General features: G+C 61.6%; 2 protein-coding genes and 1 long non-coding RNA gene across 3 annotated transcripts; all 3 read right to left on the reverse strand.

Annotated features, from left to right (window-relative positions):
• Positions 1-11,358: 11,358 nt before the first annotated feature.
• On the reverse strand, positions 11,359-13,160 carry LOC126641525 (uncharacterized). Its single transcript, XR_007629265.1, has 2 exons — positions 12,469-13,160; positions 11,359-12,392 (listed from the first exon to the last, which is right to left on the reverse strand). It is a non-coding gene; the product is annotated as an uncharacterized LOC126641525 (long non-coding RNA).
• A 23-nt stretch (positions 13,161-13,183) lies between these two features.
• Positions 13,184-16,420, reverse strand: SLC35E4 (solute carrier family 35 member E4). The gene is made up of 2 exons (XM_050318307.1): positions 15,429-16,420; positions 13,184-13,879 (listed from the first exon to the last, which is right to left on the reverse strand). Exons 1-2 carry the CDS (start codon positions 16,036-16,038, stop codon positions 13,452-13,454), a joined length of 1,038 nt encoding a protein of 345 aa, XP_050174264.1. The 5' UTR covers positions 16,039-16,420; the 3' UTR covers positions 13,184-13,451.
• Positions 16,421-17,094: 674 nt separating this feature from the next.
• On the reverse strand, positions 17,095-20,771 carry TCN2 (transcobalamin 2). Its single transcript, XM_050318320.1, has 9 exons — positions 20,229-20,771; positions 19,477-19,721; positions 19,078-19,198; positions 18,838-18,990; positions 18,592-18,767; positions 17,878-18,052; positions 17,597-17,786; positions 17,309-17,430; positions 17,095-17,201 (listed from the first exon to the last, which is right to left on the reverse strand). Exons 1-9 carry the CDS (start codon positions 20,476-20,478, stop codon positions 17,140-17,142), a joined length of 1,494 nt encoding a protein of 497 aa, XP_050174277.1. The 5' UTR covers positions 20,479-20,771; the 3' UTR covers positions 17,095-17,139.
• Between the last annotated feature and the right edge of the window lie 251 nt (positions 20,772-21,022).

Below are 21,022 nucleotides of genomic sequence, written 5' to 3' on the forward strand. Positions count from 1 at the left end.
TGTAACCCATGATACCTACACAAAGCAAACGAGGGTCTGGTGATGGGAGATGCAGTGGGACCACTGCTGGGGTTTATGGCCTGGCACTGGTGAGGATGGATGAGAGGACACCCAGGGAGGGGCTGGGCTTGCCCAGGTCTGTGCCTTCCCAAACCAATCAGGACCGTGGATCAGAGCAGGCCTGTGCTGGCTCTGGGGTGCTGGGCTGGACACAGAATCACAGAATCATTAAGGTCCCTCTGGGACCATCGAGTCCAACCATCCCCCAGCACTGCCAAGGCCACCACTGACCCATGTCCCCAAGTGCCACATGCACATGGCTTTTAAATCCCTCCAGGGATGAGGACTCCACCACTGCCCTGGGCTTGACAGACCTTTCGGTGAAGATATTTTCCCTAATATCCAACCTAAACCTCCCCTGGCACAGCTTGAGGTCATTGTCCTGTTCTTGTCCCAAAACAGGGTCTTTCACCCTGTGTGCAAGAGGCCACATGCCCTGAAGACATTTTGGCAATTAAATCCATCATGAAAAGAATGTCTTTTTCTTTGCAAAACTGAGGAGTGTCCTGATTGCTTAGCTTGAAATGGGCCACTGCTCTCCAAGAACTGTAGACTTGGATACCTTTACAGCCACGACCTGGAGATGGGATCAGTTGCCCAGTGACTTTTACCAGTCCCCTGTGTCCTGGTGCACACAGCCTGCTCAGAGGGACAGCAAGTCCTTGGGATGCACAGGAAGAGAGGAGGAAAAGGGCAGAGCCGTGGGTTGCATCCAAACCTCCTCTGAAGTAGGGAAGACTGTGGATCACTGCTGCTCCCTCCTGGATCAGGGTAATTACAGACATTCCCATGCTGCAGGCAGAGATGGAGGTGATGACACAAGTCCAGAGCAGCCTGACTCGTCCTGCAGCTTCACACACCACTCCAGGCCAGCAGCAGCTCTTGAGTCAGGAAGGAAAACAGGTCGATTTGGGAGCTGGGTGAAACATCAGCGAACTTGCGTCAATCCCACCTCATCCAGGATGTAGGAAAACCTCAGATCCATCCTCAAACAATTCCCTGCACCCAAAGCCACCAGACTGCATCACTACCCGGAGCCAGAGGTGCCCAAGAATCCAGATTATGTGGGACATACCTGAGCAAGGAAGGGAGAGCCAGGGGACTCTGGTGCAGGTACAGCCCGGGCACACCGTCCCCCATGGTTGGAGTCTGGCTTTGTTCTCACACGAGGGCCTTGTGAGCACCAGAGACCTCCCTGGCCCAGCTGGGCTTTCCCCCACCATCCAAACCCCTCTCCAGGTGCTGGATCCTGCTCCTCTGTGACAAAGGGAAGCACAGAGGGTGGGACCCAACCAGCTTGAAAGGCCCTGATCAAGCCCACCTTGGTTTGCCCCAAAAATTCCCTGTTCCTGCTGCCACCCGTGCGTGGGACATGGGAAGGGACAGCAGGGAGGGGATGATTTAAACCAATTGTGCAATTGTGGGGAAAGAGCAGAAGCACACAATGAAGCCTTGCTGCAGCCAACAGCACCACAACCTGTCACTGCAGGGACAGTCCCCTCCTGCCACCGTCCTCTGGCTGCAGCCTTGCCTCGTGCTCTGCTGGGAATGTGGAGCTCTGACATCACACTAAGCCCTGGAGGAATCCACAGGGCTGACTGATCCCTGACCACATTCCACCTGCAGCTCCAGGTGCTGTTCACTCATTCCCGTGTTGTGCATCAGTGGGGTGACGTGTTTTCATCTGCATAGTGAGCAGTTGGGAAGGATTCTGCCCTTCCCTGGGCCCCCAGAGCCTGTGAGAAAGGCTCAGGAAGGGCACAGAGAATCCAAGGAGTCCCTGCAGTACAGAACTTGCTGAAGAGGCGAGTGCAGTGGAATTTTAGTGTAAGCTCTGAGCAAACAAACCCAAAAGGGGGAAGGCGGGAGGGCTGGAGGTGCTGGGCTGGGTGTGGGAGCACCAGGCTGGAGCTGGGTGGCAGGAACAGGAGTGCAGAGGGACATAGAGGGACATGGGCTCAGGCAGAAGCATCTCTGCAGCCAGCTGTGGGCAGCTCTGGGAAAGGAAAATCTCCCTGGATGTCAGGGCACTGAGACCAGAGTGTGTAAGTTTGGTCAGGCCAAACCTCGAATCCTGAATTAAATTTTCAGCCCCTTACGGCAAGAAAGACATTGAAGGGCTGGAGCGTGTCCAGGGAAGGGAACGGAGCTGGGAAGGGGCTGGAGCAGCAGGAGCGGCTGAGGGAGCTGGGGGGGCTCAGCCTGGAGAAAAGGAGGCTCAGGGGGGACCTTCTGGCTCTGCAACTCCCTGACAGGAGGGGGGAGCCTGGGGGGGTCGGGCTCTGCTCCCAGGGAACAGGGACAGGAGGAGAGGGAATGGCCTCAAGCTGTGCCAGGGGAGGTTTAGGTTGGATATTGGGGAAAGTTTCTTCACTGAAAGGGTGGTCAGTCATTGGAACAGCTGCCCAGGGCAGGGGTGGAGTCCCCATCCCTGGAGGGATTTCAAAGCCATGTGGATGTGGCACTTGGGGACATAGTCAGTGATGGCCTTGGCAGTGCTGAGGGAACAGTTGGACTCGATGATCTCAAAGGGATTTCCCAGCCTTAAAGATTCTGTGATTCTGTGGTTCTATTTAAGTCACAGCCTCCAGTCTCCCAGGCAAATTCCAGCTGCTTCCTTGCTCTGCCGAGTGGGAACACCCAGGGCTGAATCAGCCCAGAGACCCAGCACTTGCAGAGCCAGGTCCAGGGCCCTGCCCACACCCACAGCCTGCTCTGGGGAACAATTCAGCTCCAAGAGCTCCAGGGGCTTCCAGGCCACGGGGCTGGGGAGGTGGTGAGGGCAGGGCAAAGGGGGTCAGGCAGCACCCCTGGCCTGGGGCTTTGTACCCAGAGGGGCTGCTGCGTGCCAGGGCTGACTCCTGCCGTGGGAACACTGGGATCAAGGACAGCACTCAGCTGGGGAGCTGCAGAAACTGGGGACTGGCTTCTCCCAGCACAGGAGGACAGGGAGGGGCCCAGAGGGGCTGAGCTCTATAAGCTCCACACAGAGGAGCACTGTTAGAGCCCCACAGCCCCTCTGCTTCCATGGCAAGGGGAGGACACGTCCCTGTTCCCTTCAGGGTGCTGCTGCATCCCAGGAACCACATGGGGCCCCCCGTGGTGCTCAGGGTGCCTTTTGGAGGATGGATGGATGGGTGGATGGATGGATGGGTGGATGGATGGATGGATGGATGGATGGATGGATGGATGGATGGATGGATGGATGGATGCAGTTGTTACCATAGCAATGGGAATGAGCTGCACAGCAGAGCCAACCTGAACCCACCCGAGTTGAGAGGTTGATGGATGGGGGGACAAAGCCAAGGACTCTGGAATCAGAAAATGGGGAGACAAGGGAAGAGCAGCCACTCTCTGCTTCTTGTAGCACAAGAAGTGGGGGCATGCAGTGAATCTGCCCACACTGTAGGTTTACAACAACCTAAGGGTGCTATTTTTTCACATTCCATCCTTAAACACCAAGACTCTGCTCCAGGATGCTGTGGAGGCTGGATAAGTACAAAAGAGTCCAAAGGCCAAGGAGGGCAGGTCAGGCTGGTGGGGGCTGGAAGGGAATAGGTGGGCTGGGGAACCCTGGTGGGCTTTTGGCTGCCTGAGCAGAGCAGTGTTGGAACAACAGCTGAAGCCCTGTGTGGTAACACATGAATGGCCACCAAATCCACTCTCTCACTTGGTTTTGACCCAGTCCTTTTCTCACGGCATCTTCCCACAAGGAAAACCCCAGAGGCGGCCAGTACAGGTCACCCCTGAGTGACAACCTCCAGCTCCTCTCTAAAAACTTGTGGCAGGATATGTTTGTTGGCATTTTGTTATCGTTCACCTCAACACATCTCTGCTTGGCTTTCAGTGCTGCTCAGAAACTGGTGTAGATGGGCACCATCCTGTCACTGGTGCCAGCACAACAGAGATGTTCCCTGGCTGTCCTGTCCAGCAGCTGTCACAGTGAATCACAGAATGGTTTGGGCTGGAAGGGACCTTAAAGATCATTGTGGTGAACAGCAGATCCCCATTTTCCTGGACAAACCCAGCAGGCAAAAGCTGAGGTCAGGAAGGAAGGGCCTGTCCATGGAGAGGACAATGTGCAGGGCAGATTTATCCCAGCTGGGAGGAGGACAGACAACAAGAAGGTGCCTTAAATACTCAGGAAAAGCAAGACTTGACAGACCTGTGGTTTGAAGCCAACTTAGGTGCCGAACCCTTGTTTTCTATTAAGTATTTTCAGAGCCTTCCAGCACCTGAATCATGTCTGTGGAGAGGTTAGGGAAAAATTTTATTTCTTTTAAAAAAATAGTCTTACAGTAAATGAAGAATTCATTGTCAAGGCCTGATGGCTCCCAGTTTTTGAGCACTAGAGTGTGACTTGCCCGTGCTCTCCTGAAGTCCGAGCTATGCCTTTCCCATCAGTCATGAGATTTCTCTTCAGAATTCCAGCTGAGGGACACAGCTTGAAGGTACTGAGCATTTTTCAATCCAGTGAAGAAAAACTTGATTGAGCATGTGACAGCAATCTTCCAAGATCCAATTTTTCCCTCAAGGCCACTGGGAAGCATAAAAAATGAACAGCTTCATTTCAAGCAGAAAAGATTTATGTTATGAAACCCCAGCGTTGTGATGGGAACTGGAAAACCAGGCCATGGAATTGTGGGATCTCCTGAGTTGGAAGGGACCCACAAGGAGCATCCAGTCCAACCCCTGGCCCTGCACAGACACCCCAATAATCCCACCCTGTCCCTGAGAGGGGAGTCCAAACACTCCCTGAGCTCTGGCAGCCTCGGGGCCTGGGGTAGTTCAGTGCCCAACCACCCTCAAGGCACGAGCCAGGAAAAACTCCATCCCTTTCACATCCCTTTCCCACTCCCTAAAGGAAAGCAGCCTTTGGAGAGGTGTTTCACTCCCGCAGCTGCCGCTGCTCCGTGCCCGCCCCGGGGCTCTCCAACCACCACATCCTCACGGATTTACGAGGGCAGCAACACCAGGCAGAGGGAGGGATTGCGCTGATTTATTGCTTTAGCGGGAGCGGTAACTTCCTAAAAATCCATCAGGCTGGAAGCCGCGGCCGGAGCCGGGGCACAGCCTGCAGGAGGAGCTCTCTAGACGCGTCTCTTGGTCTTCTTTTTGTCGGCAGCAGCCGCCGGTTTCTTGGGCTTCGCTTCAGCCGCCGGCAGAGAACGGGCGGGACGAGCGGGTGCCTTCCCACTCCTGCGATCGAACACTTCCAGGGATTTTTTAAACTGTTCCTCCGCCTTCTTCTTCCACGCCGCCTTTCTCTCCTGGTCTTTCAAAAACTGCTGCTGTAGCTGTTTGTGGAGACTTTTAGTCTTCTTTTTGGCCTCTTCAAATTGTTTTACCTTTGTGAGAGCAAACGTAAGACCTGATAGCCACTGTCCTACCATGAAATAAAGGATTCCAAAGTGATGCTTGTCTTTGGGAAGAGACACATCCCACCACATCCCTCAGTATGGCCAAGCAAAAAGCCCCAATATGTGTAATCACAGAATCCCAGAATTGTTTGGCTTGGAAGGGACCTTAAAACTCATCTCCTCCCATCCCCTGCCATGGGCAGGAACACCTTCCACTAGCCCAGGTTGCTCCAAGCCCCATCCAACCTGGCCTTGGACACTTCCAGAGATCCAGGGGCAGCCACAGCTTCTCTGGGCAACCTGGGCCAGTGGCTCACCACCCTCACAGGGAACAACTTCTTCCCAATATCCAATTACTTTCTCCCAAGATATCTTAGGAACAACATCTGAGTGCAGGTTAAGCCCATGGCAAACAATGCCTGTAGCTTATTCCAAAACCACAGCTGACTTGGAGATAGGATAAGGCAGCTGTGTCCAGAGGTCAGGATGGTGGCTCAACCATTCATGTCAAAGGTGGCCCAAATCCAGCAGCTGCCTCCTCCTGACCCTTGCAGGGAGCCTTGGCACCCCCATCCTGACACTGAAGACCTAAAGGCCCCTTTGTGCCAGAGGGGGCCACAAATCCCTATTCCAGGGGGCAGCACCAGCAGGGCCTGGAGGGGTCAGGGGGAGAGGAGACCCTCACCTTCTCCTCCAGGAGCAGCTGGTCATGGCCAGGGGAGACGGGCAGGACACTGTCTGGGTCAAGGTCCCAGTCCCCAGGGCTGCTCTGGGTGAGAAGGGGCTTCGTGTCAGAGAGCGGGGGGTGCAGTGGGGGGCTCAGCCACACCCACAGACCTGCTCACAGCCCCTGAGTGTGAGGGTGCCCCAGCTCAGTGTGGGGGTCCCCCAGCCCAGTGCAAGGGTCCCCCAGTCCCACATGAGGGTCCCCCAGACCACTGTGGGAGTCCCCCAGCCCAGTGCGAGGGTCCCCCAGCCCAGGGTGAGGGTCCCCCAGTCCCACATGAGGGTCCCCCAGCCCCAGGACAGTGTGAGGGTGCCCCAGCCCCGCACCGGGGCCCCTCGAACCGCCGGCTCTGGGGTGGTGGGAAGAAGGTGAGGCGAGGCCGTGTCCCGCCCTGCTCCTCCATGGCCCGCTGTCCCCGGCGGGGTGGTTGCCACGGTGACACGGGCACCCACCGGGCCAGCACCAGCATCAACGGCTGCCTGGCGGTGCTGACCTCCCTCTGTCCCCACGTGGAGCACCCGTGTGTCCCTGTGCTGGACACCCCCAGCCCCTGCATCTCCAGCTGTCGGGCTCCAGGGCACCCGGGATCCACAGCGTGGGGACACACAGGGTGAGCAGGTCCCCACGGGTTGCGTGGCCTGAGGGAGCATCACTCCCTGTCCCTGATGGGCACAGAGTCATAGAACCACAGCCATGGAATGGGTTGGGTGGGAAGGATCTTACAGCCCATCCAGTGCCACCCCCTGCCATGGGCAGGGACACCTTCCACTAGCCCAGGTTGCTCCAAGCCCTGTCCATCCTGGCCCCGGACACTTCCAGGGATCCAGGGGCAGCTACAGCTTCACTGGGCAACCTGTGCCAGGGCCTCCCCCCCCTCATAGGGAAGAATTTCTTCCCAATATCCCATCTAAACCTACTTTCCTTCAGTTTGAAGTCATTCCTACTTGTCTTGTCACTCCAGGCCCTTGTCAATACTCTCTGTCCATCTCTCTTGGAGGCTCCTTCAGGTCACAATAAGGTCACCCTGAAGCTTTCTCTTTTCCAGGCTGAACAATCCCAATTCTCCCAGCATTTCCACATAGGAGTGCTGCTCCATCCCTCTAATCATCTCTGTGGCCTCCTCTGGCCTCTCTCCAGCAGCTCCACGTCCTCCCTGTGCTGTTCCCCAGGGCTGGAGGCAGCTCCTGGAGCAGGGGGGGTCTCACCTGAGGGGGCAGAGGGGCACAATCCCCCCTGTCCTGCTGCCCACGCTGGGGGATCAGCCCAGGGCTTGGTTGGTTTTCTCTGGGATCAAATCCTGCCATCCCCTGATAGAGCCCAACAGCAGCTCCTGGAGCAGGGACACGACCAGCACAAACTTCAGCACCAGCAGGCTCTGGAGGCTCAGCTCTCCAGCAGGGATGGCACCCGGGTTGATGGAAATGAAGGAAGGGTAACGCTGCTGCTCCGAGTCCAACAAACTGCTGTGACCTCTTGGCAGGAAATCCAGGGAAAACCAGCAGCAGTTCTTCCAGATCCACGCCAGAGCACTGAAGATAAACTCCTCTGAGGGGTTGGAGCTTGAAGTCTGTGCTGCTGGAAGTGCAGGGGGATTGAGATACACCAGCGAGTGCAGAATTTTGCTATAAATAAAATCAGCACAGTTTTCACTTCTCACTTGTTCTGGGTCCCTGACAGGGTCTCTGAGACCACCACGTGCTCGGGGAGTGTTGTTTTATTCCAGAACAAACTGTGCTGCTGAGGCAGGACAGCAACTTGCTGTGAGTCAGGATACTTGGAGTGTCACCAGCACTTGTTTTTCCTTACTGGGACAGAGCTTTGAGTTTTGAGACAGCAACCCAGAGTCCCGTCATCTGCTGCATTCCAGAGAGGGAATGGAGAGCACAGGCTCCAGCATCTCTGACTGGGAGAGAGCCAAAGATGTCCTGACCATTTCTTTCCCCAGCCTGATTGCCCAAATTCTTTTTCAGGAGATGCCTTGGCCTCCCTTGGGAGATCCATGGTTAATGTCCCTGCCCATGGCAGAGCATTGCAATGAGACAACCTTTAAGGTCCCTTCCAACCCAAACAAACCATTCCATCATTCTATGACTTGGGTGAGCTGCTCATGAAGAGCCCCATTCCCTGGTGGGCTGGGAAGCCAGGATAGGAGCAATCCAAGGAAGTGCACTGTCAGTGGGAATCCTTGCACCAAGTCATCGTGTCACTGTGAACTAGAAGCCTCGTCTGGGCACACTCTGGCATCACTGACACCAAACCATCTGTTCATTCTGGTTTCAGCTTGAGGGGGTCCCACAGCCCCTGAGGTGAGGGGGTAGGGCCAGGTGGGGGGTCGGGCTCTACTCCCAGGAAACAAGAGAAAACAGCCTTAGACTGTGCCAGGGGAGGCTCAGGTTCAATATTGGGAAAATTTGTTCACTGGAAGGGCTGTCCAGCCCTGGCACAGCTGCCCAGGGCAGGGCTGGAGTCCCCATCCCTGAAAGGCTTTCAAAGCTGTGTGGATGTGGCACCTGGGGACATGGCTCAGTGGTGGCATTGGCAGTGCTGGGAGAACATTTGGACTCAATGGTCTTGAAGGGCTTTTCCAACCTTAACAATTCCATGATTCTCTGATTCTATGACTTTAAAAATGTCTTCAAACTGCTTTGATTTCATCCTCCAGAAATTTGGCGACTCAGCCAACAGCCTGTTCAACGTGGGGGAGGAGCCTGGGACATAGAGAGTGAGCAGTGAAGACACCAGTGAAGCCCCTCTGCCTCAAAATGGTTAAGGGAAAATTCTGGAGAGCTTTTGTGGGTGCTGGAGCAGAGAATGTGGTGCTGGAAGGCTCATCCTGTCCATCTCCTGGTCTCCAGCTGGGCTTGAGCTGCTTCAAGCATCCTCAGATCTCTGTACCCCCTGAGCTGGGCTGTCCTGCCAGGAACAATGCAATCTTCCATCCACCCTAAGAGAGGCTTTGGCATAATTTCATCTCTGGAGCCACAACAGTCCCTGACACAGTTTTAGGACTGTGATGTGGGTGGTTTAAGAGCACAGCCCAGCATATCCCAGAAGGATATTATTTCCTGGCTCAGGCTCCCCAGCTTAGCAAGTGTTTGTCCCTGCTGCCTCCCACTGCAGATCCCAAATCCTGCCCTGCCAATGCAGTGAGCTCCCAACAGGCAGCAGTTAATCCCTGTCCTGAAACAGAGATAATTTCCATCCTGTGCTCCCAGGCACACAGTAAATCCACCTGGATTTCCTCTCCCCTGCAGGGCACACGCTGCTCCTGCACCAAGGGCTCACAGCAGCATCCCAGCACATTCCATCGCTGCCTCCAAGGAAGGTTCAGCAGTGGTTTAGCAGCAGATCCAGAAGAAACTGCCTGGCTGGTTCTCATCACTACACTGTCCCATTGCATACACTTTAATTTCTCCCACCGAAGACTTCCACGCTTCACCTGGAACTCATTGCTGGGAGGGACGTGGGACAAGGCATGGAGGGACAGGACACAGGGAATGGCTTCCCACTGCCAAAGGGCAGGGATAGATGGGATATTGGGAAGGAATTCTTCCCTGTGAGGGTGGGCAGGCCCTGGCCCAGGTTGCCCAGAGAAGCTGTGGCTGCCCCTGGATCCCTGGAAGTGTCCAAGGCCAGGTTGGAGGGGGCTTGGAGCAACCTGGGACAGAGGAAGGTGTCCCTGCCCGTGGCAGGAGAGGGGGACTGGACGGGCTTTAAGATCCCTTCCAAGCCAAACCATCCTGGGATTCCATGATTCCTTGCCAGCCAGCACCTCCAAGCATACGGAGGTGCCACCATTCCTGCTGACACCCTGCTGACACATTCCTCCAGCTGTCCCCCTCCCCATGCCCATGTGAGGACTGTGCCCAGCATTCCCTGCTGGGCTGCTCCTGCCCCATGCCAGGGGCTGCTCTCCACAAAGGTGCCCCATCTGCTCCCCTTCCACAAAGCCCCCAGGGCTGGGATGCCTTTCTCTCATCCAGCTTGGCCAGAGCAGTGCCAGACTCAGCACATGGGCAGCTGCTGCCGGTGGGAAACCCAATCCTTCCTGGGGCCGGAGCACAGGGATGACACCGGGCTGAGATCACAGCCCGAAAAACCCGCAGAGAGGGTCACCTCACCTGGCCAGCCCTCCTGCCACTGCCAGGCCCTCCGTGGGCAGCACAACTCCCAGTCCCACCAGGAATGCTGCCCAAGGGACCCCCATGCCCAGCCCAGCTCCCTGGAGCAGTAGGGCACCAGGAGCACCAGGTGCTGAATCCAGGGTGGAAAAGGCAAAGCTGTGGATGGAGTCAGGATCTGGGCAGACCCAGTGCCAGCAAATGAGTCCAGGGGCTGGCATGGGCAGGAATTGCCTGGGGAAGGGCTCCTGAGCCAGTGATGCCACAGGTGGCTGGTTTGCAGGTCCCACTCCTCCCAGAAAACCAGAAGGGCTTCCAACACTCCCTGCAATGGAAAAGCCTCTGGAATGTGAGCCCAGAAAGTAAACAGGTTCCTGGCCAGCACGGGAGCTGTTGGCTGATAACTGGGGGCCCTTTGTGTCCTTTTTGGGATGGACACCACCCCAGCCACACCTGGAGCACCTGCCAAAGGTGGCACCGGCCGTGGCACTCCGGCACACCCCGGAGAGCTGCCCTCCCTTCACTGCGTGCTGGGAAGGAGCCGTTCCCCAGGTGCTGCTGGAAGTGGGCTCAAAACTCCTGCCCTGATAATGGAAACAAATCGGTTTGGGAAAGAGGGCGGGAGCGAGCAGGGATTTTCCAGGGGAAAAGGGCTGTGCTTGTGCGGTGGGTGAGTCACCGCGCTGGAGGGGCCGGACTGGTGTGACTGCTGGGGCTGTGCTGAGCAGGGCCAGGAGTTGGATGCGATGATCCTTGTGGGTCCCTTCCAACTTCAGGATATTCCATGATTCTATGACTCAGAGAGCAGGATGCTCCAGTGCTGTGCCGGGCAGGGCGAGGCTCCCAGTAGGACCAGCCCCGGACATGCGGTCAGTGACTCCTCTCGGTGTCACCACACCTCTCTCTGGGGGGTCCCAGTGCCAGCCCTGGGGCTGCCAAACCCCGCCCGTCCCTGCACTGGAGCACAGAGCCCTCAGACACAGCGGCCACAGGGACATCCCGAGCCATTTCCATGCCTGTTTCCCACCCCTGCACTTGGTGGTTCCTCCCTTCCTTCCCTCTCGGGCAGGAGATCACCGCGAGCCGAGGGTGGTGTACGACAAAAATAGAGCTTTATTTTGGGACAAGTGCAATCGGAGCTGGGTCCTTCGGCCCCGGCGCGGAGACACGAGCGTGGCAATGGCCCCCACGGCCCCCGGCGGTGCCAGAGCACACGCAGGGCTGTCCCTTTGCCGTGGTCAGTGTGCTGTGCCACAGCCCAGCACCGCCCCACGCCTCAGCCTGGCACCGCCCTGGAGCGATGGTGGGCGGTCTGGGCTGTCCCTGTCCCCTCGGCTGGGCTCTCGCCATCTCTGCCACGGATACCAGTCTGTGCCTGCCTCGGCACGCTGGGAGGGATGGGGACAGGGCCGGAGCTGTGGGGACTGGAAGGGCACAGTTGGGACAAAGGTGACCCTGGCAGCACCACTGGCAGCCCTGTGGGATTGTCACGACACGGTGGGGATGGGGACAGGGGAGGGGACACGCACACGCCCTGTCCTGGGCATCCTGTTCGGCCATGAGAACAGTGTGTACACACAGCCAGGGTCCACTCCAGCCAGCAGAGCTCAGGAATGACACACACACGTGTGAACACACACACACATATGCACACACACACACACAGACACACACACACACACAGACAGTTCTGTTTCCCCAGGCGGGACAGCAGCTGGATGCACCGAGTCCTGTATCCACAGCCACGTCCCTGAGCGCTCCCAGCCTGTGTGTGCACACGGGGACACATATGGAGCCGGGGCACACAGCTGCACACACACACACACACACACACACACACAGGTACCTGCACAGAGCCTGTGTGCACACCTGTACCTGCCTGACCCAGAGCTGTGCACACCAGCACACACGTGGCACACACACGCAGAGCTGTGCACAGACTCACATATGTGGAGTCTGTGTCAATGCACACGTGCACAAGACCTGCTTGCACATGCAGAGCCTTCCCACAACACTTGTGTGCACATCAACACACGCGTGCTCACAGAGCTGCGCACACCAGCACACACCTGTGCACAGCACCTTACACATCAGTTGGGATGTGCAGTGCACAGCACTGTGCACCTCGGCACACGTGTGTGCACACAGAGCTGTGCACTGTCACACGTGCACACAGAGATGTGTGCACAGCACCGTGCACCTCGGCACACGTGTGCACACAGCGCTGTGCAAACCACGTGTACACAGAACCATGCAGAGTGGGACATCCACTATGGACATGGTACCACGCACCTCAGCACACACGTGTGCACAGAGCTGTGCATGCCAGCACACCCACGTGCACAGAGCCACACATAGTGGCACATACAAGTGTACAGCACTGTGTACATCAGCACACACATGAGCAGAGCTGTGCACACCAGCACACACATGTGCAGGGTCACACCCACTGGCACACACGTGTGCACACCGGCAAACACGTGCTCACAGAACTGTGCAAACTGCCACAGGTGCGTGCACAGAGCTGTGCAGACCAGCAAACACACGTGCACAGAGCCACACAGGGGCACACACACATGCACAGCACCGTGCACCTCAGCACACGGGTGGGCACACGGAGCCAGGCACGCTGGCAAACCCATGTGCTCAGTGTGTCACACCCCAGCACACACATGTACAGTCACACCCATGTGCAGTGTCACACGCACTGGCACACACACGTACAGACTGTCACACGCACTGGCACACACAGGTGCAGTGTCACACGCACTGGCACACACACGTGCAGTGTCACGCACTGGAGCACACCCATGTGCAGTGTCACATGCACAGTCACACACACGTGCAGTGTCACACGCACTGGCACACACACGTGCAGTGTCACGCACTGGCACACACACGTGCAGTGTCACGCACTGGCACACACACGTGCAGTGTCACATGCACTGGCACCCACACGTGCAGTGTCACGCACTGGAGCACACCCATGTGCAGTGTCACACGCACTGGCACCCACATGTACAGACTGTCACACGCACTGGCGCACACACGTGCAGTGTCACACACACTGGCGCACACATGTGCCCAGCACCGCACCCCTCAGCACACACACGTGCTCGCTGAGCCGAGCTCCCCAGCGCCCCTGCCCTCACACAGAGCCCCCCTCGCTCCACCCTCCGAGCCCTACTCGCGGTGCGGGTGCTGCCGCGGCGCCCGCAGGGGCCAGCGCGCGGCCAGGAGCTGGGGCTGGTGGTACAGCACCATCCCCGCCAGCGTCAGCGCCACGCCGGCGTAGCCCAGCGCGCCCAGCCGCGTGCCGAACAGCAGGCGGGACAGCAGCAGGTTGCCCACCACGGTGAGGCTGCCCAGGAGGTGCAGCGTGAGGGCGGAGGTGAGGGACAGCAGGCAGGACGTGGCCAGGTTGTAGAGGACGGAGCCCAGGCAGCTGAGCAGGACGCAGCCCCAGAGCGCGGCGTCGGGGCGCAGCACGCCTTGCCACGAGGGGCCCAGCTCCAGCGCCACGGCCGCCCCGAACAGCAGCACGAAGCTGGGCAGGGACGTCAGGCCGAGCAGGGACAGCGCGTCCAGATGGTCCTCCTGCAGCAGCACACCTGGGGGGACAGGGGACAGTCAGGGGGACGCATGGGACAACTCAGGGGGACACCCGGCACCTGCAGCGGCACCCACCCAGCATCTACAGAGGCACTAAGCCAGGGGGAACACCCAGAACCCACAGGGACACCCAGATGGGAACACCCACCAATGTGGGTCCCTGCTCGCTGCCCAAGTGCTTAAGAAATCCCAAATGTCACTGGGAAAGGGGAAATGGAGGGGACAGTCTCTTCTGTAGGCAGGGGCTCCCCTGCCTTGGGGAGTGTCCCCCACTTTGAGCATTCCCTGGTTTGGAGGTGCCCTGGTTCAGGAGACACCCCAGCTCAGAACTCCCCCATTTTTGGGATTCCCTGGTTTTAGGGGGTACCCTGGTTCCGACAGTGTCTGTGTTCAGGGATGTCCTGGTTTGGGGGTCAGGGTGCCACAGGACAAGGTTGGACAGGGCAGCTTCCCCAGCCTGTTTTGAAGCATTTGTCCCCACGTCCCCCCTCCGGGTCATCCGGGGACAGTGGGGACAGCAGGCACGACAGAGTTGGCTGCCACACACAGGCATGCACAGGGGGCAGTGCTGTGTCCATGGGGGACAGAACAGCCCCCAGGCTCCCCAGGGCCACAGTCCATGTCCCATGGGGGTGACAAGGGGACACGGCAGTGGCACGATGGGCAGGGGTGTCCCTTGGGGGGCCACAGCACCTCGGTACAGCCACGGGGACCTCAGGGAGGGCACAGGGCCCCACAGCAGAGCCCGTCCCTGCAGTGCCCTGAGTCACAGGCTCCAGAGGAAACACTCCCATCCCAGCCAAAAGCATCCTGGCTGGCTCCTCACTGCCACTTGCCAAGGACACCGTGGCCCGGGTGGCACCGGAGAGTCCCTGGGAATGGGGGACTCAGAGGGGTCCAGAGCCCACAGCGCTGGCAGAGAGCCCATGGGAACAGGGCAGGCTGGGTGTCCCTGTGGCCCCCACAGCCCCAGGACATGGGACAGTGCCAGGGGACACCACAGGGACACCAATGGTGTCATCACTGAGGTCAAACTGAGGTCACATCACCTCAGGGCCAGGAACATGACACAGCCCCAAGGGGGCAAGGGTGTCACTGGAGCAGCACTGGGGTGACACCAGGGACAGAGTGGGCAAGGGATGTCACTGGGGTGACAGTAGGGTGGCACCAAGGCCAAGGAGGACAGCACGTGGCACTGGGACTTGGATGGCATGGGACTGGCACTGGGGCAGGGGATGACAGTGGAGGCCAGAGTGCCACCAGGGCTGGGGTGACAGTGGAGTGGCACTGGGGCCAGGGTGGGCAGGGAGTGTCACCAGCACGGGAGGCCACCGGGGTGACGCCAGTGACGGGGTGGGGCTGGGGTGGCACTGGGGCTAGGGTGACACCAGGATGACATCCAGTACAGGGTGGGCAGCACGAGCGAGCAGGGAGCGTCCCCAGCCCCACGGTGACACTGGGGTGCCACCAGCCCCCACCCCGCGCCCCAGGGGCCGCGCCAGAGGAGGACGCACATGCAGGACAGCGACAGGGACAGGTGGCACTTACTCTGCTGGATGGACTTGAGGGCGCGGAGCACGGTGGCGGCCAGCAGGAAGCCGCAGCCGGGCTGGGAGAAGCGGAGCCCGCCGGCGATGCTGCAGGCGGCCCCGGCACACACCGGGCCCATGGCCCAGCACTGCAGCGGGTGCGGCCGCCGGCCCCCCAGCACCCCCAGCACCAGCGTCACCAGCGGCGTGGTGGTGGCCACGGCCTGCGCCACGTCCAGCTGCACGTAGCTCAGGCCCAGGTTGCCCAGGGCCACGCTGGAGCAGAAGGTGAGGCTGAGCAGGTAGATGCGGGCGCGGGGCCGCGGGCAGCGGGCACCCCGCGCCCAGCCCAGCGGGTACCCCACGGCCACCCCCGACAGCATGTGCAGCGAGGAGAGCAGCAGCGGGTAGCGGAACCCGTGCGCCGCGAAGATCCACTTGTTGAGGCCGGCCATGGTGGTGCCGGTGCCCAGCCAGGCCAGCACGCTCAGGGTCAGCGGCAGCGCCGGGCCCGGCGGGGGCGGCCGCCCCCCGTCCGCCTGCCCCGGGTCGGGCTTCCAGGGCCGCAGGGTCCCCTCGCCCGCCGTGCTCATCGCGGCCTCATCGCCCCGCCGCGACCGCGGGCACATGGGCACCGGCCCCGCCGCCTCCGGCCGCCCCTCGCCGCTCTGCCCCGTCCTCCCGCGCCGCGCCGAGAGCCGCCGCGCCCGGGCAGCAGGGACCGCTCGCTCCGGCGGTGGCGGTGTCGCTGCCGGCGGTGTCGCTGCCGGCGGTGTCCCCGCGCCCGCGGGCGGTGGCGGAGCTCAGCCCCGCGGGGCCGGGGCCATGTGCCGGGAGGAGGAGGCGGCGGCGGCCGGGAACCAGCGCGAAGTTTGGTGATGGCGGGAGCGGAGGGCGGAGGCTCCTCCCCGTGAGGGCCCCGCGCGTCACGGCGGCCGGGCGGGGTTGGGGGCACGGGGGGACCGCGGGCACGCCCAGCGACCCGCCCGGAGCGGCGGGGCCCGCCGGGGACCCTCGGCCCCGCCGGGACAGCACAGCGGCCTCCCGGGCCCCGCCACAGCCCCCGCCGCCCTCACGGAGCGACCGCCATCGCTCCCTCAGCCCCGCCCGCCCGGGAGCGTCACCGGCATCGCCCCTGAGCCCGAACCGCGGCGACACCCCCGGCCCCGGCCCCGACACCGCCCCGACCCCGACACCGCCCCCGGCCCCGGCCCCGACACCGCCCCTGGCCCCGGCCCCGACACCGCCCGACACCGGCCCCGGCCCCGCTCGCTGCCGCTGCCCTGCCGTGATCTGGGTGCTTGGGTTAAACCCCGGGGGTGCCCCTCGCGCTGAGTGTGGCACTGGGGGGACCTGGGGTCTCAGTGGGGCGGGGGGTCTGTAACACCCCAAGGCGTTACAGAGGAGGGTGATCCCAGCTGGCGGCTTTCTGAGGATGAGGAGCGCTGACTCGGCCTCCCCAAATCTTTGCATATCCCAAAAATGCTTTGGACGCCCTAAAACCGTGCTCCCAGCACCTGCCTGCCCCATCCCTGAGAGGCACCAGGACCAGAGGAGCTGCCAGTCCGGGTGCTCCCATCCAACAGCTCCCGTAGGACAAGGCACATGGTGTCCCCCTCCTCTTCCTCCTCCCCCCCGGCAGATTTGGGGTGCTGGCCCCTGGAAAGCAGGAGACAGGAAGCAGGTCCTGTGCCCACAGTGGAGGTTTCATTGCCATCTCTTCCCACCCTCTACCACTCGCTGAGGCGCAGGATGAGGGTCTCCCCATCGCGGGGAATGTAGTCGGCGATACCTGCAGAGGAAGGGACAGTGACCCCAGGTGAGACTGGGGGCCCCAGGGGCCGTGGGGACTGCCTGGGACCCCCACTGCCTCCCTAGGCACCCCCACCCATCACTCACTCGTCAGCAGGGGTGTGCTGGGGGCTGTCAGGAGCTGCCAGTAGTTCCGCTTCTCCTGCCGGGCCTCCAGCCCCAGCACCTGGTTCAGGTAGGGGCCCTGGGAGGTGTCCTGGGTGTCAAACCTGGGGGGTGGCAGAGGGCAGTGAGGGGGTGAGTGCCCAGCCCTGGCACTGCTGGCAGGGGGACAGGGCAGCTCCCAGGGGAGCCGGGCGGTGGGAACCAGGGTGAGCCCGTGGCGTGGGCGCAGGACATGTGGCCACCCCAGGGGACCCGAGGTGAGCCACATACGTGAAGTGGGGATCCTGTGCACTGGCTGCCCAGAGCACATCCAGCAGAGAGGCGGCGGCGGGCGTGGACACCTGCCGGTCATAGAGCTGCAGGTCGAAACACCAGGGCTGGGCACACTCCACCACCAGCCGCACCGTCTTGTTCCCCGGCACCTCAGCCAGGGGCTCCATGTCGAGGGGTGTCAGTGTGTCTGTGAGAAGCCACCGTGGCGTTGATGGACACCCGGCCACCACCGCAGTGGCACCAGTGCCAACCCCGTCCTGGCTGCCCCCGGCTCGTACCCAGCTCCTCCTGGCAGCTCATGGAGGCGATGTCCAGGTAGGAGTGGCCGTGCAGCACCGGCAGCACCTGGGCCATGGTGGCGGCTGTGCCGAAGGCGTCCAGGTTCTCCAGCAGCGCAGCCATGGCCCGGCTGTACGCTGGCTCCGTGTGGCACATGCCTGTGGCCAGGAACACCTGGAGCAGGAGGGAGGTGGTGGGGCAGTGAGGAGGGAGGTGGTTGGGTACCTGGGCACTGGAGGGCTGAGCATCACCTGCCCTGGGGCAGCTGCCTCTGCCCAGGCACCACCATCTGCATCTGTACCTGCACCCACACCCCACATCTGCACCTTTCTACACCCTCACACCCATCTGCACCTACACCCATATCTGCTCCTGTGCCCACACCCACATCTGCACCCAAATCTGCACCTGCATCTACACCCCACATCTGCACCTTTCTACACCCTCACACCCATCTGCACCTACACCCATATCTGCTCCTGTGCCCACACCCACATCTGCACCCAAATCTGCACCTGCATCTACACCCACACCTGTATCTACATCCACGTCTGCACCTGCACCCACTTCTGCACCCGAATCTTCATCTACACCCACATCTGCACCCACACCTGTACCTGCACCCACATCAGCACACACATCAGCCCCTGCAGTCCCACCTCCCCTTGCCCATTCCTGCTCCCATCCCAGAAGTCCCCTCAGGTGACACCCACCTGCAGGGCCCAGGGGGTGCTGTAGATGTTGCCGATGATGCCGTCGGGTCCCTGAGCCTGGGCCATGCTCCTGCTCACCCTGTGCACGGTGGCCCGGAGCTCGGCCGCCAGCCCGGCCCCCACCAGCCTCCTGCGCTCCAGGCAGGTGAGGGCCAGTGCCAGCACGGCCTCTGTGTCTGCAGGGACACCGTGGGGTCACCCGGGCTCACCCCCCGCCGGTGCCCACCCCGTGCCCACGGGCCTTACCCACGGCGCTGTGCCCGAGCCGGCCATGGTGCTGTGCCGCCAGGAGCCGGCGGATCACCTCCTCCCGCACCCGCTTGTGGTGCACACACAGCGCCAGCACGCCCAGCCCGTACTGGTAGTGACTGGTGAGGGGGCGGCCGTGCCGCTGGGAGCCTGGGGACAAGGAGGGTGTCACTGGGGGTGAGCGAGGTCCCACCCTGTGGGTGCCCAGGTGGGTGGTCACCCCGTGGGGACACTCACCCCTCCAGTCCTCTTCCAGGTAGTACTTGAGCCACGTCACCAGCGCCCGGTGGGGTTTGGGTGGGGGACAGGTGGCCCTCAGCCCCAGCAGGTACAGCGCCAGCCGCCCCGTCTGCGGCCGCTCCGTGCCCCTGCAAGGCATCGGGGACCTCCCAGCACACCACCGGGGGTGTCACCCTGTCCCAGGGCTCCCGGGACCCTGCTGGTCGTGTCACCCTGCCCTCGGGGCACCTCCCATGACACCACCGGGGCTGTCACCTTGCCCTGAGGGCACCCCTTGTCCCCCAGGACACCCCCACGTACATGCTGAGCTCAGCATCCTGCTCAGGGTAGCCACGGGCCTGCACGCTCCTGCGGGGACTTAGGGTCAGTGTATGGGACAGGGGCATCCCCAAAGGCCTGTGGGGAGCCCCGGTGTCCCTGTGGGGGTGCCGGTGTCCCCCTCATGTCCCACCTGCCGTAGGGGTGCTGGAAGGCGCGGTGCAGCCTCTCCAGGTAGCGCTGTTCCTGCTGCAGGTCGTGCTCCCGGCCCAGGCGCAGCCCCAGGTACACGGCAGGGTCGGGGTCCCGCGTGGGGTCCCCCGCCAGCCCCAGCAGCCGCGCACTCAGCGCCCGCACGGCCCCCGCCGGCCCCGGGGGGGGCTCTGCCCGCGACCCCCGGGGAGGGAGCACAGGTGAGGTGTCTGCAGCCCCTCGCAGCTCCGTGGGGATGGAGCCCCGGCACCCAACACCCTCTGTGTGCCCCCTCAAACCCCAACACCTCGAGATTTCCCACAAACAAAGAGGGAGAAACAAAGGAAGAGCCGTGATGTGAAACACAGAGAGAGCCCGGCACAGCCCCCCTCCCTGGCACCGCTCTGTGACACCCCTGTCCCCAGGCACCCCCCATGACACTCCTCAGTGACACCCCTGTCCCAGTGTCCCTGTGGGACCCCCGAGGGGTGGGCAGGGACTGGCTCCGGGCAAGGGAAGGCAGGAATCCGGGCAACGCAGGAATCAGGACTCATGGGGGAGCTGAGCCCTGGAAAGTTCATCCCCGAGGGATTTCACGAGGCCCCCGGGACCGGGGAGCAGGGCCGGTGTCCAGGGTGGGGTTCGTCACCCCGGCTCTGCCCGCCCGGGCGGGTCGGGGGTCCCGGGGCCGCACTCACCGCAGGGCTGGGCGGGCAGGACCGCGGGCGGCAGCAGCAGGACGAGCAGCAGCCACATGCTGGAGAGGGACGGGGGGACACGGGGGGCACACGGCACTGCCGCACGCCCGGCAGCGGCAGGATGAGCCCGGGCGGGACCGGGACAGCACGGGAAGGTGGGGCGGGAGCCGTTTCCGCACGGCGGGGCCGAGTCAGCACAAACGGGGCAGAACTTTGGCTGGGACGCGCCGGGGGGGAGGAACGGGGACATCACGGGGGCTGTGCCGGGTCACCCTGCCCCGGGTCACCCTGCCCCGAGCAGCCCAAAATAAAGACAGGCATGAACCCCCACAAATCCGGTTGCCTTTCAAAACGTGAATCCACTGCTCGCTTCTAACGGGGATTTAATTGAGAAAACGAGGATTAATCAGCCCCACCATAGAGCCGGGGGTGGGGGGCGGAGCCCCAAAAAGTAACTCCCTAAAGCCGGGGGGTCCCGAGCCCCAAAAGGTAAAACCCCAGAGGCTGGACTGGAGGGACCGGCGTGGGGAACCCCTGCCCTCAAACCCCCTGAGCACTGAGGGGGAGGGAGAGAGGGGCAGTTCGGGGGTCACGGCACCCCAGGCACGGCGGGACCCCGGGGGAGGGGGTGAACCCCCGGGCCCCTCCAGACTCACGGGGAGGTGGCTGTGGGGACTTCGGGGGCAGTGCCGCAGCCGCGGGGCTATGGGGAGGCCAGGAGCCCCGGGCTGGGGTAGAGACCGCGGGGTGGGAGCGGGACCCCCCGGTGTGTCCCGGTATATCGCGACATATCC

Source organism: Myiozetetes cayanensis, unplaced genomic scaffold (assembly GCF_022539395.1).
Source record: "Myiozetetes cayanensis isolate MyiCay16 unplaced genomic scaffold, myiCay2020 scf21, whole genome shotgun sequence".
In the NCBI taxonomy this organism is placed as follows: Eukaryota; Metazoa; Chordata; class Aves; order Passeriformes; family Tyrannidae; genus Myiozetetes; species Myiozetetes cayanensis.